The 27,905-nt window shown below is 29.9% G+C and overlaps 1 protein-coding gene across 1 annotated transcript; it reads left to right on the forward strand.

Moving 5' to 3' along the window:
• The first annotated feature begins 3,122 nt into the window (after positions 1-3,122).
• LOC129950953 (protein Wnt-1) lies at positions 3,123-27,556 on the forward strand. The gene is made up of 5 exons (XM_056062921.1): positions 3,123-5,386; positions 10,954-11,216; positions 19,893-20,194; positions 24,342-24,862; positions 26,344-27,556. Exons 1-5 carry the CDS (start codon positions 5,277-5,279, stop codon positions 26,648-26,650), a joined length of 1,503 nt encoding a protein of 500 aa, XP_055918896.1. The 5' UTR covers positions 3,123-5,276; the 3' UTR covers positions 26,651-27,556.
• The last annotated feature ends 349 nt before the right edge of the window (positions 27,557-27,905 follow it).

A 27,905-nucleotide genomic window follows, 5' to 3' on the forward strand; every position in this document is an offset into this window, starting at 1 on the left:
TCATAGCCGTCAAGAATAAGATCGTTACTAATTGGTAAGAAACAGGTTTTTCTTTTTCATGAAAAAAAGACCGCCTGAGTCTTAGCAGCATTTATATTTATTTTCCAGTCACTAAAGTAATTATAAACAGTGCAGATTACAAGATAGTTTCAATAGTGGAACCAATGGAATCTTAAGAATAAATACATGTGTCGTCAGCAAAGATAGCTGTTTCACAATTTTGAAGTCTTGGAAAGTCAGACGTACACACATTGTAGAGAATTGGACCAAGTACAGATCCTTGGGGGACCCCTGCGAAACAAATAAAGTTTTGGGAAAGACAATTGTTAACAGAAACAACACACTTTCTTGAAGACAAAAAAGACATTATAATTTTAATGAGTTACATAGGAAAATTGAAAATTAATAGCTTATGTAATAATCCGTCATGAAAAACGGAATCAAAAGCTTTTTCAACGTCCAGCAACACCAAACCCGTACTTTTTCCTGCATTAAAGTTACTTTTAATATGTTTTGTTATACGACGAACCTGTTGTACAGTACTGTGACATGCACGGAATCCAACTTGCTCTAAAGGCAAAATATTATTTGAATTAATGTGTTCAATAAGCTTCTTTTTAATGATTTTTTTCAAAACATTTACCAAGAGAACTCAGCAGACTAATCAGTTTGTAGTTAACAGACAAGGTAGCTAGCTATCTTACCAGATTTCAAAACTGGAATAACCTTTGCTATTTTCCATTCATTTGGGAAATGTCACAATTTAAGGCAAGAATTAAAAAGTTTTTGTACATATTGAAATCCCAGCTTTGGCATATTTTTCAAATACGAAATAACAGATTCAATGGTATCAACGGCATTGCTAGCTAACAATTGTGCATCATAAAAAGTCGTTGCTAATGCATCTTCTTTTTGAGATCCCGTCATCGTTAAACTACTTTATAACTTTAACTATATTCCATAATGGTTTGCTTGCTTTATCCAACCCTAGCAGCTTCTGATTCCAAGCTCTATTTCTGTAAACTGCTATACCTTCTTTTATAATAGAGTTAAGAATACTAATTTCATTGAAATAGAAGCTATGTCTAGTTCTTATTCACCTTGCTCGGTATCTGCTTTGCACCTTAATCAATTCGACTAAATTTGGTGGAAGGACATTTATGCTTTTAATTTTGATTGCTTTTTTAGGTACAGCCTGATCAACATTTTTGCAGATGTAAAGGAAGCAATGGTTTGATCAATTTTAAATTGATCTATGTTCAACAAATCTTCTATTTTAAGAAATCTAAAAAAAAAAATAAAATATTGTTAAGTAAACAATAATAATAAATATTTTTGGAAGAATTGGTTTTCTGATTTTCACACTAAACTTCATCTAGAATTGTGATTTTCATTTTTTTTTAATTATTTAATTGGTTACTGCAACAACATCGGTCAACCACCCTTTTTTAATTAGTTTCGAAAATCTAAAACCACTATATTTTTTTTTCACAGAAATACTAATTTGTTTCAGATTTTATGTTTCTATAACCAAGTGGAAGCTATTTCATATTTTGTAAGGCATAAACTGCCCTTTATTGTTTAACTATAGGTACTATTAGCTAAATGATAAATTTTACTTTACATACAGAATTTTGTTAAATAACTAACGTTTTACGACAGTTTTTCTAATTATAAGCAACGAATTAAGACAGCGTACACTTGGGCGTATACTCACTCCTTTTCTATATTTTTCGAAGAAATATTCCATCATTTTAAATTTTTAAACATTGTAAGTAACTTTGTTTATTGGTTTATAGAATTCTATGTTAAATATTTCTTTTTAAATAGAATTGAAACATACAATTCTAACAGCAAAGTAATATTCTGTACTTGAAACTACAGAAATCATTTAATGTTGCAAAACTATAGTTGAGTAGTATTACAAAAATTTGCTTGGTTTTGTCATTTTTAAAATGAGTAAGACATTTAACTTGTTTTAAAATAAGTAGAAGTGTTTGATAAATGAGTAAGAATCTGTACAACTTAAAAATTTTCAAAAAAAATTTTAAAAATTCTTACAAATTTGAATTATCTAAGTGTAACCTCATGGCTGATTTATGTACATACAAATAAAGGTTTCAAATAAAAATTGATTTTTTTTCACTATCTAAAATCATAGTAGGTTAGTCAATTGATATTAACTTAACCTGTGACTTTAACAACTTTGAGTCTTATTAATTTCATTGCCATTAAAGTCTGTTTTACATTTCAAAAACATGGATAATTTATAGATAACAATAAAATAAGACAATAAACAAGCTTAAATAGTGTTAAATACACTAAGTTGATTTAAGACAACAAGAACATAAACACTCTTCAAGTTTTCACAATTAAGAAGCTTATTTAGCCGACAGAAAACTCCATAGCTATTATAAAAACCAAAGAAGAAGAAGAAGAATCAAGAAAAAAAAGATATCAAAAACGCCATTTGTATTTATCCGATCCGATCACCCCTGGCAACTCAAAATACATAAAGTAACCCTACAAACCGCCTACTTGCGATGATACAACACCAAAAACCAACAACAATAAAACACTCTCAACGTGTGTATAGAAGAGTAAAACCATACCAATCGCACCGCACACAAATATTCCAAAGAATAGGGGACCCACGATATCTACACAATGTTCAGTCCAATAAGAGATCATCATTCCAAAGAAGGTAGGTATATAATAAAAAACCATACACACAATGGCATTAAGTTGGAAATATAAATTGGAGAAATCGAAATAAAAGAATTTACTCCGAAAAATAAATACTTACCTACTCCGAAAATTGTATTGTATACATGGCTGTGGTGAAGTGAATTCATATCCAACACATAGCAATTCTATTGGATTTTCATTGACCACGCCCCTTTTCTGGAGTGATCGTGGCGTGGGACTTGTGGGAACTGGGCACCAGAAAAAAAGAAAAATAATAAAATTACATATCTCTCTTTTTTTCTGTAAGGATCCAAGATCCAAGGGAAAATAGTCTTTTGATCCATCATCATTAAGCACGTTTCTTTGGGGCGCAAAAATTTGAATGGAAGAAGCCGGAATGAACCTGCACGATTGTGTTCAAACACGATCGCTTCTCTGGTTGGTTGCACGATCAGTGAAATGAGAGAATATAGAGAGAACTCACTTATCTACTACACTAGGTACTCAGACTTAGAGTGTGTGTGTGTATGTGTGAAGGTTTGAGTGGATTTATGTGTGTGTGGGGGTTATGTTCGCTGTCTACTCCAACAGCAACACAAATTTTACGTGTGCGGGAAGAGGATGGATTTTCATTAACAACTTTTCTTCATTTTTGTTTTTGTTTTTCTGTTTTAGTTTTTTTTTCTCAATGAAACCATTTACCCTATGCTCACCTTTTAACACCAATACCACTTAAACAATATCAACAAAATCCACGGCTCATATCACAAGAGTGTGACGGCAGAGTGAGTGAGAGAGAAAGAGAGAGGAATTTAGTGGGTGAAGGGAGAGTAAAAGAGAGAGAATTGTAGGCAAAAAGGTAAAGGTAGGCAAGGTAAGAGCTAAAAGCCAGAGTTGTATCGGTGGCGTGGTGCTGGTGCTTGTGCTGTAGCTGTTAGCGAACTAGCGGCAAAGTGAAGTACAACAAACAGATAAATGAATTTCAGTTAAGCACTAGCACTGAACCGGGTAACAATATATTGTAGTAATTATTATTATTGCCATTAGAACATAAAAGTTGTCGTTGTCGGCGGGAAATCATCGTCATCATATAATATAAGAATATATATAAGACCACCATTGGCAACTTTATAAAATACCAATATACCTAAGGTATCTTTATACCTTTTACCTAAGAACAACTATACTCTCTTCATCTCGCTCTTTTATCTGTCCATCATCGCAGAAGATACGTGTGTGGTACCGTCTCACCATATACCATCATCTTCTTCTTGTCGTTGTCCGTCGTTATCGACGGTGTTCCATATACCTTACCTTACCATACCTTAGCTACCTACCTAACCTACCTATCCATCCATAGTGAATGTGTTACAGTTTCGATTGGGATTTCGGGCTCGGAACGGTTGCTGAACTAAACCTCTACCTCACTCGGTGTCTCATTATCACCTCTCTAAGATCAGTCAGTCAGTTACAGTTCTCAGTTGTCGTTGCGGTGCGGTGCATCTACGAGATACGAGTATACGAAATACGCAGCATTCAGCTTCTTTCTTTCTTCACCATAGATAGCGCACTTTTAACGCATACCAAGTTGTTGTTTAATTAGTTACGTGCGTCGTGTCTTCGTCGTGTGTTGTGCTGTCTTGTCTGGTCTTGTATTGTGTTCGTCATATACGGTCATCAAGTCAACGAAACTACAAGTCAACAATCATCAATCTTATATACTACCTTTCACTTTCCGGATCATTTTTGCGCAACCATCTCAACATCTTAAATCAAATCAAATCGTATCGAATCTAATTCAATTCAATTCGACGACTACACTGCTAATTCATTAATCAGCCAGCGATTAATCCAATACACAACAATCCACGACTTCTCTACTCTCTCGCTGAATTGAGTCAGTTTAATCAAAAGCCAATTAGTAGTTTATAATGATATTGTCATCATCAAATGAGCTGTCGTCGCGATGACAACGTTGTGAACAACTTAAGTATATTGTGTTTGATTACCATCATCATCATCATCATCGACATCATTTTTATCCCAAACAAACTTATGAATATGCTAATGTTATGAGATTCCTAGATTGATTCTGGTGTTGTAGAGTTTTGTGTTTTTGCTTCAGCTTGAGCTTGAGCTTGATCACGTTTTTGGTCTAAAATATCTATCAACATTGTTGTTTTTGTGATCTTTGATTTGCTATAATTTTTGTTTTATACCTGCGCTGATCGAATTTGTATAGTCGTGCGAAATAATTAACAGAGTGAAATACTATATCCGTACAAAGCCCACGCTTCTTAAAAGATTTTTTGATTTTTTTCTTTTAATATAAATTGAGTGTTAATTGATCGTGAAATTAATAAATGTTGTGAGTTAAAACAAGTGTGTTTATTTTATTAATTAAATACAAATAAAAAATACACAATCTGTCATCAAACATTGATATTGATATTTATGTTCCTAACATTGTCGTTAATATAATTCTTGTGGTGTCATAAGGAATTTCCGTTTGAGCGCGTTTAGTAAAGTGATAATAATTAAGGACTTTCAATTAAACGAAATCAAATATAAATAAAATATAATCAATCATGGATTTGTCAATATACATTTTTATGTGCTTATTTGCACTTTCATCGAGTTCATCATCAGACACAGAAAGTAAATCAAAACCAGGACGAGGTCGAGGATCAATGTGGTGGTATGTTTATTTTTTGTTTCTTCTTATGTTTGAATGTGTTTCGTTTTTTAACTTTCTGATTAGTATGGAAAGTTGTACTAACTTGAATAAGTTTGGATGGAAAAATTTTGCTGACAAAATGTCTAAGAAACATGTTTATTCATGGTAGTTTTGGTATAATCCAGAAGCTTAGTTGTTAAGCTTGGCGAATCATGAAATTTCAGAAAACTTAAAGACTCAAACAGTAATCCTTTAAATAAAAGTTAATTTTGATTATTGTAAATCTGCAAGAAAAAGAATGAATTTGAATTCACGTGAAAATTGAGTTTATTGAGATTTTAAAAGCTTTCATTTGTATCAAATTCTTTTATTTTTGACGAATTGAGATATTTGTAAATATTTTTAAGATACAAATTTAATGTTAAAACTTAACTTTTTTTAACCTCGGTATAAATAAATAAATTTAACCACCGACATATTTTTCTTTTCATTCAATACTTTTTTCTAAGCAGACAAAAAGACTACAAATAGAAATTATTTGTTAAGAAATTTCTATAAAAATGTTTTATTAGCTTATTTGAAGTTAAATAACTTAAGCTAAGATTTTAAGTGAATTTTTGAATGCCAATAGCTCCCAAAATGCAAAATTTCAAACGTTCTAATTAAATGACTGTTTGGTAATCAAATTCAAATAAAGTAATCTTTTAAACCTTAAATTCTGATAAACAAACTAATTCAATGATTTAACGATTCCAATAATCATTGATTTAATAAATTAGGCTTTGAATTACACCTATTTAACAATATATTGCTTTTTAAACATTAATTAAAAAGAATTTTAATTAATGTTTGAGAAGTGCATTTTTAATGAGGTTCCAAGTTAAACATAATTATAGAATTAATATATTTTTAACTTGAATTGAATTTCTTGAAAATTTAACTATTACTTAAATAAAATATTTTTCTTAACTTTATCATAGCTTCTATTGTATGCCATTTAATTTTTTTATTTAATATTGAACTTTTTGTAATGAATTTAGTTTATTATCGATACAAATTTTATTTATCTATACAAAAAAAAGTTATGTACAGTAAATTACTTAACCAAAATTGGTTCAGTCAATTTTGAGTACCTTACAAAATACGTAAGATACATTTAAAAAACATTTTTCTACAAAGTTATGGGTCAAATTCCTAAAATGTTGCGTACTAGAGAAAGCAGCCGGCGGCGGCGCGTTTTCATTTTAACTTTTATTTAATTAGCAACATTTATTCGACTAGAAAATTACATGTTTTTAATCCTGTATAAACGTAAAATACATGTTTAACTATTCTTTACCCTTTTATGACCATATAGGACTTCGATTTATTCCAAAGTACGAAAGTTAATATTATAAATTTTCATTTATTTGATTTTTTAATTTTTGCTGACCCTATTTTATATCTTGTCATATTTTGGAAAACTTTTAAATTCAAGTTGAGTAATTTTTATTTATTTATGAAAATTAGTAGATTATAGCTTTTCAAAGTTTCATAATCTTCAAGTTTAAATTGGTTTGAATTTGTCTGTAGTTTATGATAAATATTTAAAACCGTTGAGAAACTATTGTTTATTACATTTTAATAACATCATAAATTAAAAAAAATATGTGAATAATTAATTAATTTCTTTGGGTTGAATAACACATAACATTATGCCTAAACAACATTTAAATACTCAGCAAATATTGTGCCAACATTTTTTTTTGTTTTATCAAAATGAAGTATTTCTTTGTTAGAAAAAATAAGTTTCGTAGTTTACTGACATTTTTTTAAATTTTTTTTTAACAGAAGAATTCACATTTTTTATTAAAGTTCGACTGTCAATTTCTCAAAAACAATAAGAGTTTTTTAAAAGACTTTATTTCGAAAGATTTAATAAAAAAGACTGTTTTTTTTTTTCAAATAAACTTTTATGTTCTCAAAAAAGTAGACATAATTTTAAAATTAATTTTAAAAATTACCAAAATATATAAATCTAATAAAAAAACTTTGCTTTTTCAATTACTTATTCTCAAAAGATACTAACAAATTGAAAAAGAAAAATAATACAATGTTCATACATCATTTTTATCACCAGAAAACTTCGAAATCCATCCCAAAAATTAAATATAAAAACACACACAAAACAAATCCAATTCATTTGCTAAAAAAATCCAATAAACGAAATCACTGTTAAGAAGAGAGAAAATAAATAAAAACAAACAGATCTTAAAACAAAGTTAAGTTAAAGCAAACAAAAATGACAAGCGTATGAGTACGTGATACAATTCTTTATGATCATTTGGTGTGACAATTTCATTGCTCATCGCACTTTTTTTACCAAAATCTAAAAATTATAATCGAAAATGTTTACATATAAAAAAGGCCATTCGCAAAAAATAAACAAACAACTAAAAAATACCAAAGTCAATTCAAAAAATTCCTTAAAATACAACACAAAATAAAAAAAAAATTGTCAAAGAAAAATACCTACCTGTAAAACAAACTTAAACAACTTTAAAGGTTGTTTATATGGTCTTTGGTCTTCAATATAAAGAGAGATACTTAAAAGAAATACAAAAACAAAACAAAATTAAGGACAAAAGACAATAACAACAACAAAAACAACAAACAAATTGGTTCTCATCGCGTACTCGTAATGCATTTTGATGATCTTTCGCTTTTCTGACGGAATTCAAAAAAAAAAGTTAATTTTTCTCTTTCTGTTGGTTTGAGGAACAAAAAAGAAACTCAACTCTTCTTGCATCTGATGTGATAGGAGCATCCTTTTTTTTGACAGACTTGTTACTTTTGCGTGGTTGTTGTATCTTTTGCACAAAATCAAAGACTTAACCATCAACAAAACAAAAAAAAATAAAGTAATGCTTGTCACATAGTTATGATTGCAATGCTCGTTCAACACTGCTTACACACGTTTTGTCTTTATAAATTTTCTTCCTTTTTTGTTTTAAATTTTTGTATATATGTTTTACGTTTGTTTAAAACAGACTTTTAGTGAACTTTTAAAAAAGGACTCACGTATTTTTCAAGTCGCGCAATCATAACCAGAGAATAGCTCTAAATCAAAGTCATTCACAGCATCTTTTGGTTGTTTTTTTTTTGCAACTCATAGAGAGTTCAGGTCATGTGCTCTTAGTAAACTATTAAATAAAAGACTGTAAGTCACAGAAAAGAACTTCATACAAACATAAGGCGATCAAGAGTACGTTTAGTTGGGTTGTCCCAGAACAACGACGACGGACGAACTACGAACGACAAACGGACGTGTTGGAATTAGGTGTGTTCATATATTATGATATCTTGGATAGACAATCTTTTTTTGGTTTTCATTGAATAGCGACGTGCATGTGTGCAGTCAGTGGAGTGCATATTATGCACTGCAGATACATCGTATTGCTGTTGGTAGTAATTTTGCATTCAATGAGCAGAAGTCGCACAACTATTACACGATCGGCATAAACTTTTAAATCAAAGTAATCGCACGTAATAAATATATAATATATTTTTGTAGTAAGAAGTTTTTCAAAGAATTAAATGCAATAGAAAGAAAGATATGAATGACAAGACTTGCTAAGCGCCCAAGTTCGAGTAACTTATGGTGTCTCTAGGGGGAATAACATGATGGTCCAAAGGGAAAAGTAGATACCATTATATATGATTGCCATTGACAGCAAACACGACTGTTAGAAACAGATCTAGGAAAAGTATTGAATCATTAATCAATCAATGGACATTTTACTAAAGATTGTCTTATGAAACCACTTTCTATTAATATTAATCTACCTCCATTTTAGGAAAGAATTACAATTGGACAAATTCTAATTGAGACTAAATGCCCACAAAATAATTTACGACGCATTTATTTTACAAGAACTAAATGGTTAGATTTTTATTAAACGGGCAATATTCATTAAGGTTTTAATTTTATTTTCTATTCTATGAAGCACATTTTTATCAAACTCCATTAAGTTGAATCATTCTTTTGAAAAGTTGCAACTTTGGTTGAATCCATCAAAATAGAAGCCATACTTCTCTTACTGCCATAAGGTGCTACTGCTGTTGGTGTAGACTAAGTGACGAGTTAATGTACAACGACACAACACTCATGCATCATAATATTTACACAGAGACTTGAACACGTTTTATAGAAAAATAAATAAGAAAACGTCATACCTCCCATAGTCGTTGATCGGTTTAATAATAAAATGACATGAAATTAATGCAAAAATGTTACTTTTTTTTCTGTGTTTAATTTAATTTGTCACCGATAGTGAGGTGACACACATGTGTTGAGTACATTCTTTTTTTTTAACATTTCATTCAATCATTTATCTTATTGGTAAAAATAATAAAATGGTAATATATGCGTGAAGATACACATATCACATAGTTAGATGCCATATATAGTTGTAAAAATGTGCACAAGTTATACAGTTAAGAAGCAACAAATAAAAAAAAAAACAACATAACATAAGACACGATATACGATCAATAAGATATATGTATGAGAATGTATAATAATGATTGCTTGTCGTTGATAATGAAAATCAATAAAATATACAATACAATGACATATTTGACGAGAGCGCGAACACATTGACGCGACGCCACTCGCGACAACCACTGCCGCCGCCACTGCTGCCATGATGACAAAAAATGACAGTAGGTCAATTGATATTGTTTGTCTATCGGTAGATTTTATTTGTTGAATCAATAAAAATAATAAAAAATAGAATGCCATAAAAAAATATATATATATTACGACTGAGAACGTATGGGAATTGTGTTTGGAGGAGGTGCATAGCCGACGGGAAAATCGATACATTGAGATACAATTTTCTTACCACCACCTCCAGTTGCACATGAATTTCACGAAAAAATAAGAGTTAATCTAAAGAATTCAACTTAAAACGAAAGAGTTGAAGTACAAACTTGGTAAATTTAAGAAAGAAATTATTTTGAATAGAACGAAAGAGCTGAGATTCGAACTTTTATTTTAATGAACTTGTGATTGATGTTGATTTTGATGTATTTTATTTGCAAAATTGGGAGAAACCAAGAGACGCGAGTTAAGATTTAAATTCGTCCTTATTCCAACCAGATGATATTCAATCTTAGAAGGAAAATACAAATTCCGCTCACAACACTTGATGCTAGCAAAATAAGTTCAAAAAATAGAAAATCCCACCATGTGTGATGTTGATGTCATTGTGTTTGCTTGTTTGTTTGTTTTGTTGTCATTTTGTTGTTGTTATTTCCTTTAAATTCTTCCCTGGGAACATAATATTCCCGTCAACGTATGTCGAGTGCGTGTGGTACAGTTCATTTTATGCATGTACAGAAAAACCTTAACAGATTGCACAAACAATTCATCTTTTCATAACCATATAAGCGTGAAAGAAAAAAACACATTATATTTATAGATGCTAATCAAAAAACCCAATAATATATTTATTTTTTTCTTCTACTTTATGTTACAAGTATTATCCTCTCTCTGTATTTTCCATACTTAACATTGTTTTTATTTTTTTTTTTTGTATTTTTAGGGGCATTGCAAAAGTAGGAGAACCAAATAATATATCACCATTGAATTCTGGTATGTTATATGTAGATCCAGCATTTCATGCAAGATTACGTCGCAAGCAAAGACGTTTGGTACGTGAAAATCCTGGTGTATTTGCTGCATTGGTAAAAGGTGCAAATTTAGCTATATCCGAATGTCAACATCAATTTAGAAATCGTCGATGGAATTGTTCGACAACAAATTTTTTAAGAGGGAAAAATTTATTTGGAAAAATTGTCGATCGAGGTAAGTTAATACTTTTTGTTTGTTTACTTTATTTTTTTTTCTTCTTTTATTTTTTAAGTACCTTTGCCTATTCATGTTGTATTTTGTTACATTTTATAAATGATACGGAAGTAGATTGTTTTGAATGATTTGTATATTTGTGATAAATAAAATGGGAATCTTAAAAGATTTAAACTGTTATATTTTTATGACCCAAAGAGTAAATAAAACAAAATAAATAAGCTACACAGCTAAGAATAGAATTAAATTGAAAACAAAATAAAACAACTAAAAACGCACTAAAATTACAAAAATTAATTTTTTTTGATTTAATTAAAATAAATTTGACACAATAAATTCAAGTTAAATGAAATTAATCAAATGCGAAGCAAAATTAAAAATCATTTTGATTTTAATATAAAAATTGTTCTGCTTAAAATTGACTTTAAAATAATATTTTCCTTGGAAGAACTAGTTTCAAACAAAAGAGCTGACGTCCGAACTTTTTTTAACTATAAGCCTGAAATTTGTTATTTTTTTTGGAATACTATCTTTAATGAATTAAAATCAGCATTCAACCAAAAAATTGAACAATGTTACCAATTCCAACAATAAATTAAAATCGTACCTTTTCATCATTAAAATTTCAATAATTTTGATTTACAACTATAAAAGTTTAAGTTCTGCTTGTCAACAAATATTCCAATAAAACTAAATAAAATAAACAAATCAATTTAATCCATTTTGGAATCACCTCAATCCTACCTTAAGTTGTTTCACAGACAATCAGAAAGAACTCACTTTTATCAAAACCTGAAAATAATACTTTTTTTGACGAAACTTAATTGACTGGTTCTTATCAGAAAATTCAATTATTTAAGATTTGAAAAATATCTTAATCCCAAATAAAACCCAAAAAACAAAAAAACACTCTTACCCTTTTAATTCAGGAGCTATCCATAACCATAAAAAAAGTTGATAACATACGTAACCTATAGAGAACACAATGCAAATGAGAAACGCTACCTTAAAATCCACTTCCATCTTATAACTTGTGTCTTCCTGGTAAACTAGAGGTAGATATTTAAGTATCTACCAATCTCAACAACAAGATGATGAAACCAACAACAAAAACAACAACAACAACAAAATAAAAAAAAAAAAAAAAAAATATCATCTGGAAAACGCCAGGCATACGTCGCATCAGAATACAACTTCAACTTCAACAATAACAACGGACATTCTGAAAATATCAAATTACTATCACGGCATTGATATAAATGTACAAAAAAAATGTATATATACAGCGATACACTGGTCAAGAGTCACATATTCAAAGTCAACCCCGCATCATCATCATCATCATCGTAATCATCATCATCATCATCATCATCAGAGACTGATCAATGACCTTCGAGCATCAATATTGTGCCTCCAGATTGGCCGCATCGATGCGATAAGACGTTAAAGAGCATTAAGGATGAAAGCAATATCACAGCAAATGGTTGGAAGTGATTAATGTTCCAACTAACTTACAGGGACATTTTTAGATCGTGTTATTGTGTGTGGACGGACGGTGCATTCTTATAGAGTTTTTTTTATATTGTTTGAAGTTGTTGTTTTTGATTTTTGATGATTTTTTAACACAACTACATAATGCAACGCATTCCTTTGGACTTTAATTTGTTCATATTGCGCCAAGTATGCACAAATTTATATTGGACTAAGTGCGTTTCAAGGATTTTCATATACTATACCAAGTATCTGTATCTGAGAGAGGATATGCTACACATATATGCAAACCAAAGAATTCATTGAACCCTTTTTTTTGTTTTTATTTTGATTTTTATTCTTGGTTCGTTCATTCACATGCCACATCTTTGGGAAAAGATTTACAAGAACCAAATACAACAGAACAAAAAAAAATATGATGATGAAGATGGTACAATTTTGATTAACTCAAGAGCGTGTGCGCGCTTGTATCCGTATATAGTTTCATTTGGGTTCATCTTCTTCTTTTTTTTTCTTCTCCGGTTATGCTGTGCTGTACAGTGTGCACCCCTATGGAGATCGACAACAGTATCTGTCGCCAGGTTTTCAAGATAAAAGGGCACCCCACGTGTGCGCACGTTTACAACTTATTTTCAATTTTAAAGGATTTTCTCTTTCTTTGATTCAGTTTATTTTTGTTGGCTTTGTGTAAAAAGGTACGAGATATTTCCAGTGCCCTAAAGGAAGAGACTTATGTTTGTTTTTTTTTTTTTTGGGTTGAAAAAAATATGTCATGCTATTTAGTATAGTTAAATGAGGTTAATTATTTTAGAATAGCCTTTGGTGACATATGCACAACGCGGACTACGACGAGATATTAAATTTCTTGTAAGAGAATTAATCTGTATAATGGAGATATTAATCTTAAATAAGATAAACTGCTTTTGAAGATATGGAATTTATACACTGGAAATGATATACAAAAATAGATACAAAAATATCTATGATAGTGTTCTACTGGGTGGTATAATTATTTCTGCATAAAGTTTTTGACTCATGGATAAGAAGATATTGAATTTCTGGAATAATTATTATTTTTTCTTTGAATTTTAATGGACTCAAGAGAATTTATTTTAAACACACAAGGAGTGTGATTTTTCTTTCAAAATCATTATTTTCAAAAAACACAAAAATCCTTTCGTGAGCTTTCTGTACTTTATTTGGAGAATACGAAAATCTTGAGACAGACGTTGTGATGATTTTTAGCAAGTTAAAGTCGTTATTCTTCTGATGATTGAATATTGAAATTATGATAATAAATCCATCACAAGGTTCCATTTGATTTAATTTACCCATCCCCAAGTTTCTGTCATAAATCTCAAAAATAAACTTGTTAATAATGGTACTAAAATTCCCCAACCCCATTATCTTTCTACATTTCCTCCATAACACTAAAAATTTAGTGCCTGAAAAAATGTTTAAATACTTAAATTTAACCACACAACTACCAATTTGACAGATATCAATCACCAAAATATAAAAAACACACACAAAATCACAAAAAGACAAACAACAATACTTATATGATCGTTGACTTAACTAACACTAAATTCATTTAATTTCCTCATTTTTTTTCTTTGTGAAGACTTGCTGACAAATGAACTGTCATCATCATTTACAAACAAAATAAAATTTAAAATAAAAAAAAGAAAATATATAAACCATAGCTATAAAAAAATGCCAAACCTTAAAAAAAATAAAGACAAGATATACAAAAGAACTGAAGTACCTTGTACCTACCTTATACCAATACAAAAATTCTCAGAGACTATTAAACCAAAATAAAAAAAAATAGAACAACAAAATTGTTAATTTAACATGAATTTTAATGTTTACAAAATATTTTGATGTTTTGGGATGATGGTTGCTATGTGCTGTGCGCAGTGCAACCCCAACCATTATATTTGTTTGTATGGTATTTCTATATTTGATGTTTTGTGTTTTATTGCTTCATAATCATTTTAAAGAGGAAACAAATCATGGGAAAAATTCCATCGCAAAATAAAAAACACAAAAAATGGAATGAAACAAATTAAACAAAAATGAAACAAATATAAAGAGATTGATAACAAGACTCACGCCCTCAATATTTACAAATATTTACAATTTGCGGTCACAATCTTTTATTCGTTATTTCATTAGAAGTCGAAGTAGGCAAACAAATCTTATTTTTTTGTGTTGAGTTTTTCCTTGAAGGCAATATAAGCCACTATCTGAATTTTGAATTCTTAGAGATAGAGATTTGAGCTCCCAGGAAGGCTATGTCGTAATTCTTCGTAAGTGGTTTTTGCGCTTGCGCCACATTTTGTATAAACAATACATATTTCTATAATCATTACGAGGAACTCACAACTGCGCCGCCGCCGCCGCTAATGATTAAAGGTATGTATTTCCACAATCGCAGTCGGTTACCCACCTTTTTTTCAAAAATTCCTTAGAATTTAGATGAATTTATTTTTATAGAAAGAAAATTTGATAGTGTTCTTTTTGCTTCTGATTTAAGTCGGTGTTAAAATTCCAATAAGATTAAGTTTTCTTCTTTAAAAGAGTTTTGAAGTGGCTTAAATTAATATAAAGTGTTAAATAATTTACATAGTTATAAACGTTAATGATGTACTTTACTCTGCTTACTTAACAGTGGTCCCGCGATAAAGTGAACTTCTTCTATACTTTTTAGGTATCAAAGATAAAGCCTTTATTTGGTTGTAGACGAACTGGTACATTTTTTAGTAGAAACAAGAGAATGAGATTGAGATTTAAAAGAATATATCCAAAAATAAGTGTAAAAATATTTCTTTTTTAAAATGTTTAAAATATTAATTTTTATTATTTTAATATAAATATAAAATTATTCAAGACTGTAAAACAAAGTCATGATTTAAATTTCAGAATTCTATAATTTCGTTACCAATTAAGAAAAGCAACGCTAGCACAGGTTCGCTAGTACTTACAATGCTTAAAAAAAGCATAATCAGTGGCAACCATGACCCTCATAAAATACCTAGCAGTGGGCGTATGTTCTAAAAACATGTTTTTTCTTCTTTTCAATTCCTTTAAATATTTGATATCAAATTTCCTTAAAAAATTGCTTTGATTTCACCAAACGGATATCCGCCTTCAATTTATTATTATTACTGTGAACCATTCACTTTAGATTGTGAATACAAAAATGGGCGTGTCAGAGAGGATGCAATTGCGTACGTATAATTATATAGTTCTCTCTTTAAAATGTCATAATTAAATCTTCAACAAAAATCGAATCCTCTATAAAAGCAAAAGCACCCGCGTGATTAAAGGACATGATATGGGAACAAAAATTGAGGAATACACAATTAAGTACCAATCTTTTTTAAAGTGCGCATGATATCCTTATGTTTTCCTAAGGAACGATTTAAAAATGTTCATTGTTGAGCAAGCAAAAAGGATTAACAAAAGATATTATTGTAAATGTTTTTTGTTGGTTTTTTTATTTTGCAGAAAAAAATAAACAACAATCACTTAATAAAGGACAAAGCCTTGTATATCTTAACCTCTATAAAAAAGAATAAAAAACAACATACATAACATAATAATAGCGTCATAATGATGCGATCCAATTTCAATGGATGATGATGATATCCTTAGAATATATATGGGTGAAGGTTTGACATACGAGTATATTAGGGTCCTTATGATTATCCATTCATTCTTTTGTCACACACACGTTGTTTTTTGTTTTGTCTTGTTGTTGTCGAAATTCATCTTAACTTCAACCATCATGGGACATGATGAGAGAACAAAATTTTGCTAAAGGATCACTCTAATTGTCCGAAACCAAAGAAGCAAAGAATTTCACCCATCCATCCGTTACACCGTCTGATGTCTGTCCTATTCGTCACACATCCATGATGAGAACTGAATTTTTGTTTATTTTAGTCCTTTTGCACAATAATCATTGTCAGTTTTTCAGAACATCATGATGAAGTACTGATGACCTAACCCTGATGTTGAAAAAAAAAACAAATATAAGAAAGAAAAGAACACAGCTAACAGCTTAACATGTCAATTATGGCACTTTTGCAACGCCAAGAATAAGGTACTGCCCAAACTGTCTGGTAGGTCTAAAAACAAAAAAAAAAACTGTTTACACTTTGTTCCCAACTTAAAGCATGAAAATTCCTCATCTATCCTCTTTTGCGCTAGATCATGACTACGACCAACGACTACAACGAACGACGACGAGGTAGTGAAGAAGGCTCTATATCTTTCCAAGGTGTGTGCAATCTATCTTTAATTCCATGTCTAATTTGTTCAAGCATAAAGAAGCAGCTAAAGTCTTCTTAAAAGGTAAAGGTACATGCACAGTACATTACCAATTAGAAAATAAGCATCTTCAGTGTCTATCTTTAAGGCTTTAGCTCTAGGTACGAGTAGGTATACCATGGAGGTGAAAAAATCTACTGAGACAAATTATCATAAACCAAGCGTGCAAAATTGTCTTCCATGAAATATACATATACAAAGATATTCGGAAAATAAGAGAAAATTCTTTTAAGGCATGAAAACCCATCCATACCAGCAGGATACGATATTCAAACAAAAAAAGAAGAAAAAGACTAAAAGATTGAAAGTAGGTAGACCAAGATAGATTGAGAATTTTTGCTACTTTTCGGCCAATAAGTAGCACTACCTATTGGGTTTGTATAACAACAATAAGATGCAAGGTATATGGGACATACAGGGCGCAGCAGGGTGTTTCATTTTATTGTTATAATTATCTGCATAGATATAGAGAGAACTAGAGGAGCTGTAGAGGAAGGTAATGGTACCTACTTAACTGGATATTTTCGGGTTAATTGAGATATACCTTCATATTTCATTTCGAATTTGGAAAAATTCAATGGTTTTTTTTGTGAAGTTTTGAACAATAATAATAATTGATCTGTCATCGTTGAGTCGACAATATAATAAACCTGTCTGTCAATTTTTGACTTAATAATAGAAAAATAAAAGATACAACCTCCTACACTTCATGTGGTTAACACTACATACCTTTTATAGTTTTTAGTTTTTGTGCAACTGGGCAGTGTTAATTTTTCACGCCTAGAGGTGTGAATAATTTGAGATTCGTTTAGGATCTTAATGAATATGTTTTGTTCAGGGTTTTACTTTTTTTTTGTGTGTGTTTGAAATGAAAATAAACTATACTTATGAGGGTATATAGATGACTTGACAGATTGGTGAAATATACGCACGAGTTTATGTCCATATAGTTGTGGTTTTGAAAATTGATTTTTGTTTAAAAGACAAATTACACAATGAGCACATGCCTTTCTTATGCAGACATACATTCTTACAGCTTCATAGTTCATAGAGAAATTTGTGGAATTTTGTTTCAAAACATTCGTAGATTACCAAAATCTAATTGTTTAGAATGAATTTTAAGTAATTTAATACATTTTAACATGATTAAGTATATTAACTTTGTTTTGAATGATGAACTGTCAAAAATATTTCACTGTAAAATATAAATAATAAAACTTATAAGAATTTTCAAAAAACTTCATTCAAAGTTTTTGTTTTTCAAAATCTAAAAGAAGCTAATTTTCAAAATTCAAGTTTTCGTACGACCTTGTCGAAATTCTTTACTTGAAGATTTGATCTTGAACTTGTCACACAAATTTACCCAAAATAATTACCAAATTCCATACCCTACAAATTCCTTCATGTCAAAATTGTTAAATATAAATTTTGAAGATCTTAATAGCCAACAATTCACCATTCAACACCACATAACTATTTCCAAGTGCTTTTATTCAAAACAACGTTGGTGGCTTAACAAAAACAAAAAACAAAAACACTCAAATGCACTATACACTCAAAATCTTTAAGATTGAGTGAGAAAGAGGGTGTCAAACTGTCCACTATATTTGGCGTATTTAAAAAAAAAAGTACCACAATCCTCCATGGTCGAATATAATTTAATGATGATGATGATCATGTTGTTGATCGGCTTAAGTTGTTATTCACTGCGTATTACTCTCTTTGGACTTTGTATGTCTTTTGGGAGAAGTCGAGATCATATTGAAATGTAGACGATTATGCGATGCTGTGAAGAAACTATAAGGTCTTTAGATAGTTTCCATCCTCATGAAAAGATACCTCAAAGTCATGAATCCTATATTTATATGTTGTTGTAGGTTATGGATTCAAACAACAAAAAGAAAAAATGTTCATCTATATTTTTGTTTCGTTTCTTATTCACAATTAATTTTCTTTTTTTCTTAATCATTTATTCAACATCTCATTTCAAGTGTAAACCGTGCGTATAGTAGATAGGTAGTCTTTTTTTTACAGAAATGATTATTATATAAAGCTGCGTGTGTGGCATGTGGTATGGTGTAGCTTAAGTGTTCTTCATAGAGCTGTGCGTATATGCACAGCTTTTTTCTTGAAATTGTAAAATAAAAGATTGTATAATGTCAGATCAAGGAGATAACATCATCTTCTCGCACTTAGGAATGTTAATTCTGTTTTTCTTGTTCATTTTTTTGTTTGTCATTAAAAAATACACAAAAGAATAATAGTCGATATGGTAGAGTTGTAGTTTAGTTGAATTTTAAATGTGTTAACTTTTTAAAATTCAACAATTCTTTTTATAATCATTTTTAATGGTGAAAGAACCACATTTTCAATGTTGAAATTTACGAAATTCTAATGAGATTTTTTGTAAGCTTTCAAAATTTGGTAAATGTTTTTTAAAAATTTACTCTTATTCAATCAAAATTTTCTGTATTCATGACAAGTATTTTAAAATGTAAGACCTTAAAAAAAGATTAATGACATTTATTTGGACTTGATTTCTCTTTTTTAATATTGTTTTAATATTTTGTGGAAAACTCTATTTTTTATTTAACAAACTCAAAGAAATGCACTTATTTTGCGAACCTTTCTTACTATTCAAAAAGTTATATGGATCTACCTTCAATAACCCAAATTTATACAATTTTCAATTTTTTTCTATAAATCATTGGCTTTGCTCCAAGTTCTTCTAGTAACAAAAAAATATCAACATCACGTCCTAAACTATGTAACAATTTATAATAAGTATCTTCTCATATTTTTATTCATTTACTTAAAGTTTTTTTCTATTTTTTATATTTTCAGGATGTCGTGAGACAGGATTCATTTATGCTATTACAAGTGCCGCTGTAACACATGCAATTGCACGAGCATGCAGCGAAGGATCAATTGAATCGTGCACCTGTGATTATAGTCATCAATCTAGATTGCCACAAGCAAATCATCAAGCTGGTGCTGTGGCGGGTGTACGCGATTGGGAATGGGGTGGTTGTTCTGATAATATTGGTTTTGGATTTAAATTTTCACGTGAATTTGTCGATGCTGGAGAACGTGGAAGAAATTTAAGGGAGAAAATGAATTTACATAATAATGAAGCAGGAAGAGCTGTAAGTATTTTAACAAAATCTTTATTTAATTGATTTATGTGACAAATTTGATAGAAATTGTAAATAATCGGTTTGTTAGTTTACTTCCTCAGAATTTTAAGGAGTTCTAGTGTAATTCTCAAAAAGTTTGACTGTCGATATTTTCCTGACTTTTTTCTTCAATTTTAAGAAAAAATGTCATCATTAATTATCAAATCTTCAAAAGTTAGGTCTTAACTCAATATGAGCTGTTTTTTTTTTAGAGTTCGAAATAAAAGTTAATCCTTAGTTAAGTTTCAAAATTGAAGTTGAAACCATTTCACATGAACATTTCACCGAGGATTATCTTCTATACTAAATATTTCATCGAATTGCTTCTAAAGTTCGCTGATTTTACTTGAGACTCGAACTTTGAATCTTTAACACTGTAAGTCCTTATTTTATGTATTTTTAACTTAATTTCGAACTTGGATTTAGAAGTTTTGACATGCTTATAATGTTAAATACAGTACGAATGTTAGAGGTGACACAGATGTACATTGATCTTAAGATTTTGCATATTAAAATATAGTTGAAAACGGTGTAAAACATTCCACATTCTTAATGTGCGGCTGAAAAACAAATATCTTCCTTTTAAAATTGAGCAGAGGCATTTAAAATTTTATGTTTTGTTTTTCTATAAACGAAAACTTATTTTATTTTCTAAAAAAGCCTATGTTTAATAATTTTTAAAGGTTAATACTTCAATTTATTTAATTTTTTTTCACACATCATCAAAAATATTTCTTGCAACTAATACACCAAAAATGTTGCACTGAATAAAAATAAATGAATATGTTTTGTATGTCATTCACATATTGTACACATACATCACTTCAATTGTATCTAAACCTAACTCTTATATCATTTTATACAATTTGTTGTTGTAATATTAATTCCATATGGTATGGCGAGCACTAAAGGTAGCCTAACTATGAACACGAACTTTTTCTTCCAAGTTATATTGTTGTTGACCATTTGTTGCCTCTTATAAAAGTGTGTATCAGAGGCAGAGCAGTTGTGTCTATAAAGTCTGTGTCTTTGTATAACCTAGTATTATACCAATTGCCAGCTTGAATAGATAGATAGACGACAAGGCATACCTCTAAAGCCACCTTCATATAGATACATATCTATAGATTGGAACTTTAGAAAAAAATAAATCGTCAGCCAGCAAGATATCGAGAGAGATTCATTCAAGAGGCAAATGTTTAAAGTTGCATTACAAGACACTGTTGATTCGAACTTCTATACTTTAGCTACACACCATCGCGTCTATCGATTCAAGTCTTGCATTACAAAAAAAATAATGCAATTGAAGATTTAAGACGGTTTCGTTGGTTGGAGATAAAATTGCAAGAAAAAAAAAAAACTAAAACTTCAATACTTTACTTTAACAAAAAGTCGAATGTATGAGCTCTTATAGCTTAGTTATGAGTAAAAAGAGAAGCATTGGTATAAGTTGTTGCTGATGTTATTGTTGTTGTTATACCAATACACAGCATGTGGTATTAAAGATTGAGTTTTTCAGCTTTTTTGGTGGGGGAGAAATATAAGAGATATAATGTATCCTGGCTTTGGTAGATGGTAGGTAAGGTACGTACAGTACATGCGGGTTATTGTATAAGTACGCGGTTCGTTTTATTGTAGTTTACGAGAAAGTTGCAACTATAACGATATCGATTGAAATGGTGGTATAAGATCAATGGATTGCGAACCACACACGTTGTTTTATGTTATATGAAAATTGTGTTATTAATGACTATGCTGCTTGCTGCTGCTTTTTGGCTGCTGTAGATCTTTTACTTTAGACTTATTTATATAGAACAATAACATAAGTATAACAACAACTATAAGGCTGTATTATTTCAAAGATATATATGTATATTTTTTGTGTAGGAACGAGTAGGCATAGTTGTTATCGAGATAAATGAAAAATTATTATGATCGAGATATTTTGTATGAAAAAAAGGCTATGATTGGTGTATTTTATTTATTCTTAAAAGTCAAATGAACAATTGCTAGAAACTTTATGGATTTTAATCACTTGATTCAGCAGGATATCCATTTGTCATCACTTGTGAAATAATTATCAATGATTCATTGCGTTGTTTTTTAATGAAGTAAATTTATTGATAAAATATTACATTTAACTAATGAATTATTCATTCAGTCAAAGAAATAGTTCATTATTATTACGAAAACATCTCTTAGGGAAATATACAAATTTCAAATAATATTACTGACTTTTGTCGACCATTCTTTTTTGATAGCAGTTTTGTCGATAACAATCCTTTGAGAACTAGGACCTAGTGACTTACAACTCTTACTCAACCATTTTGTGAGTAATGGTGTCAGTGATGAAGGGGACCTACAGTTTTAAGCCTATTCCGAAGGGCTAATTTTGAGAATGCAAAGGATTGAACCCAATATTTTGAAACTGAAAGCATTAGATATTTGTATAAATAGGCATGTTGAGTTTTTTTTTTATAATGTACAAGAACTCAAGGGGATATTAATGCCCTTAACACGTTTAGGTTTCAACACAGTGCGAGTGTTAGGCAAATAGAGAAGGATATGAGAGGAGATACCGCTGCACATTGGTCTTAAAATTTTGAATATTGAAATAGAAGGGAAAAACAGAGTTGGGTAAATCATTCAACATTCTCAATGCGTGGTTAAAAAAATAATCTCTTTACTTAACAGTACGTCCGAAATCGAGCTCGAGGGTAGACTGAGAAGCATTCCTGGAAGTTCGAGTAGTACGGCTCAATTGTGTAAGGGGGGTAGGGGGGAATGCAACTGACTAATTCAACAGAACATTGTTCGTAAAAATATCTGCAAAACAACGAAAGGCATGGCACATTACGGCGATGTTCTAGTGATGTACAATTTTCGGTGTTGCCTATTATTTTCAAAGCTCTTTTTTGGATCCTATCTAAAAGTCTTTAATTTGTTTTAGGGACACCTGCCCAAATATGTGAGTTGTATTCAAGTGTTGGACGATTTAGGGCTTTGTAATTTATTGCCAGTTCAGAAGGGGTGAACAATTTCTTACACCGTCGAAGAAATCCTAAGCACCTTGCAGCGTTTTTCTTTCATTACAAAATGTTTCATGGCCTCTACGAACGCTATTAAGAATAACTATGATAAATACTGAATTTTTTGAACTAATGTCCTCTCCTGTGTAAAGCTTCACAGTGCTAGGATATTTTAGGGATAGTTAAAACCTCTTTATTCTTTCCAAATATAACTTGCCTATCCCGTGAAGCATCAAACAATCGCAATATTTTCCAACATTTTTGAACTATCTATTCAAAAAAAACTTGGAAGTACCTATTCACGTCTCTAAATCCCTAGATATGTAATCCCTTTTTAATATCAAACCCTTTAACTACTATTAGTTGTTTAATACTCATAAATTATGATGAAGAAGCATTGTACGTTCTGTACCTTTTAATTTAATTTTTGTTTTATTTTTGTTACTGGTTGTATGTTAACTTGTTTTAATTAACATGATGGTCGATTTTATTTTTATTTTCATTTTCGTTCTGCCCCATTTGCATAGTGAAGTTTAACGCAAACATACTTTTATACTCGAACGTCGAACGTTTACGGATGCAACAAAATATAAACGTTAATGGACGTAGGAGATTAAATTGTATCTATGGGGATAAATTAGTACCTAGTCATGTATTGCGAACATCGCGTTCGCTCATCGTCCGCGTCGCATCGCGTCGTCTTCGTAGTCCTTTTTTTTGTTCGCATGCTTGCGTGCGCATTGCACACAGCTTATATTTTGTTGTTGTTTTTGATTTTTTTGTTTTGACGTTAAATTGATCGTGTTCGATGATAGACCACCGCGCACGAGTAGGCGGATAAAGTGAGTTCGAATTGAGAACCCTGGCATTAAGCCATAAAAATGTTTATAACTTGTTTTTTTTTTTTTTATTTACTTCATTTGGTTTTGTTGTTTCGATTAAATTGTTAACCGATTTTATGTTTTTTTTTTCTCCTGTGTGTAATCCTCTTTTTACAATTCAATTTCTATCAATATAAAATTATATAGTAACTGACCTTCATCCAAGCTTATGTTTATATTTATGTCTTTCTTTTTTGTCCATTGCAGCATGTTCAATCGGAAATGCGACAAGAATGCAAATGCCATGGAATGTCTGGCTCATGTACGGTAAAGACATGTTGGATGCGTTTGGCTAACTTCCGTGTAATTGGCGATAATCTTAAGGATCGTTTCGATGGTGCATCACGTGTTATGCTTAGTAATAGCTTACGCAGCAGTAGCAGCAGCAGCAGTAGTAGTAGCAGTGGTAGTGGCAGTGGCATTAGCAGCAGTAGCATCATCAACAATGCAGCTGGTCCATTAAATAGTGGTATTGGAAGTTCGAGTGCCTTAAATAGTGGTAGCAGCAGCAGTAGCAGCAGCAGCATCATCGGTGGTAGTTCTATGACCATTGGTGGTGGTAATGCAGTGAGTGGTAGTAGTAATAGTGCGAATGCTTTACACAACATCAATGTGGATAATTTGGAGAATTCTATAAAACATCATCCGAATAACTTACCGCCAAGTGGTAATAGCATATCGAGGAATTCGGTTAAATCGAGAAATCGTTTGAACAAAAAAAATAATAGGTAAGCATTATTACTTTTTTTAAATTATTACTATACAATATATGAGTCTTTAAAAGTTGGTTATAATGCTGGAAAATGTTGTGAAATGTTCATCAAGAATTGATTGTTTCCATTTTAATATATAATTGATGGGAAAGACTAATTCACATTTTGCAATCTTCAACCACGATAAGGTATTGAAAAAGTGAAAGGTCTCCATGATAACTCTTGAAGCTATTAAGCTTTATTTTTCGTTAGAAACCTATTCAAATATTTTTCTTATTACAGGAGATTGAAGAATTTAATTTCTGTAAGAATTTTGAAAACTTGGAATTAAAAAATTCTTAATATAAACGAAAAAATTGCAATCTTCAATGAATTTTTCAAATTAAATGTTAAGAGAATTCCCATAAGAAAAACTGACAATTTTGAGTGAAAAAACTCTTCACTTCAACCTTTTAATTCTTATTTGCCTTGAACATGGAAAAAGATTATAAATTTCTAACAAGTATTGAATACAATGCGAAATCCAGTCTCTGATCTGATAAGACTTTTCTAATCTGTTTAGTGAGCAATTATAATGGAGTTAAAAAAGGAGTCTTGTTGGTAGGAAAACTATAACTTTAGCGATATTGACCAATGTGTAAAAATTTCTTTCAGAAATATTTTTAAAAATATTATTTTAAGGGAATCTAAGCGTGTTTACAGTTCATGTATAATTGGTGAATTTGTTGAAATTAAAAATTAAGTGACTCTAAAATACGAAAAGCGTATTTTGTATTGGGTAAATTATTGATTGCAAATTTTGCGAACGATTTTAAAAATTAATTAATATTTTTGTAATTGTTTAATTGAAAAGAAGTACCAAATCGCAAGTTCGCAATTTTAATACCAAGAAGAAAAATTAGTGCAGTGCATTTGATATCAGACCTTATCTGTTTTCTTTTTATCAACTTATAGAATTATGGAACAAAGGTAGAGTGCATTTCAGACAACAATTAAATCAAGAAGACAATATTTTATTCGCAAAATAATTTTTTCTACTTTGCAAAAATGACTTTCAAGTATTAAAATTTGCAATTTTATTATTTTCAAAATTCGTTGCAACTCTTAAGTACATAAGTTAGACAAAATATGTACAACTTTATGCAAAATTTTGCTTTGTAGAAAAATCGAATATAAAATTTTTCGCAAAATTAACAAATTTGCGATTTTTATAAATATTGGACAGAAGTTCGGCATATCAATAACTGAAGACCTTTATTTTCTTTAGCTCTGCTAACTGCTAATCCTTGATTCAAAATTTGTATATGAAACATGGTTTTCTAAGTATTAAAGGCGCGTCTTCATTTTTTTTTTAATCGCAACTTACTCTCAAAACGCTCAATCTTTTTTTTTACCATTGGTAAACCTTCCATAACTTAGATTGAAAACCTAACAACAAATTAAAAAAAAGTATCAACAACAACAACTAACAAACTGTTTTTTTTCCTTTTTTGCAGATACCACTTTCAACTAAAACCACACAATCCAGAACATAAGCCACCCGGCACAAAGGACTTGGTTTACTTGGAACCATCGCCAAGTTTCTGCGAACGAAATCTCCGAATGGGCATCCAAGGGACGCATGGGCGCCAATGTAATGACACATCAATTGGTGTCGATGGCTGTGATTTGATGTGTTGCGGTAGAGGATATCGCAAGCATGAAGTAGTTGTCATCGAGCGTTGTGCGTGCACATTCCATTGGTGTTGTGAAGTCAAGTGTAAACAGTGTATGATGAAAAAGACGATATACACGTGTTTATAGGTTGCTTTATGTTTTTTTTTTTTTTTTAATTTTGTGTGAAACTTTCATGGCGATTTCTTTTTTGTTTTTGTTTATATTTTTTATTTTTTTTTTGAAAAATTGTTTCCTTATTTGCTGCTTAGGACAGCAAAAATTGTAAGCGATTGTTGTATTTTTTGTTTTGCAAACGCCAGTGTTAGGAGTTTTTGTTAACTTTTTATTTGTCACTTAAAAAATTGCACAAAAATTATATTTGCACATACACACACACACACATAATATTATGCCCTGCTGATTGTTTATTATTTCTGTTTTTGTTTATTAATTCGAAAAACTGAGCAAATACCATTCAAGTATTCTATTATTTTTTTTTGTTTCATATAATTTTTGTATTACTCTAATTTAAGTATTTATTTAATTTTATTTAAAAAATAAATTTATTTTGTAATAATTGAAAGATTATAATACCACGACACTCAAAGCCCAATTTAGATCGACTTGCTGCCTAGCACTTTTATAATATTATTAAAAATTAAAGAATTGTTGTCTTTAAATCTATTTATTTCTATATATAATAATAATTAATTGTACGTGTAAAAATAAAAATATAGTAGATAGGAATTCTTTTGCAGTATTAATAAAACAATTAATTTTTTGCCCCAGTTGTTAGTATTTAAAAATGTCTAAATTATAATTTAAAACTTAAAAAAAAAACAATAAAAAAACAACGAAAATTGATGATGAACGATAGCTTCATAAAGACTGAAATAATTATGTTTTTTTTTTGTTTTTTAAATAAATATTTGAAAGTTTATGAGAGGAGAAGTTTTATAGTTTTTTCTTATTATTTTCTTATTTGATAATAATGAATTATAAATTATTTTGTTTTGTAAATACATATCTTATTTTTTTTTGTAAACATAAACAATTTTGCTAGTGATTTAAATGTTAATTAAAGAGAAAAAAAATAGAATAGGAATTATTTAAATAAAAAAAAAAACATACAAAAAAAATAAAAAGAAATTGTAAAGAGTTGAATAATATTTATTTGCATTAGATATAAAATAAGTTAATTATTATTATTATTATAAAAATAAAAACATATTTTTTTTCTAATTTGATGTGTAATTGTATAAATGGTAATGTTTTATTTTTTTGTCGTAACATAATTATAATGAGGAAATTATTGTAAATGTATCGATGTAAAATGATTAAAAAAAGTGAATTTATGAAATACTGAAAAAGTTAAAATGTTTTATTTTATTGCTGGTTGTAT

Source organism: Eupeodes corollae, chromosome 3 (assembly GCF_945859685.1).
Source record: "Eupeodes corollae chromosome 3, idEupCoro1.1, whole genome shotgun sequence".
Taxonomy (NCBI): Eukaryota; Metazoa; Arthropoda; class Insecta; order Diptera; family Syrphidae; genus Eupeodes; species Eupeodes corollae.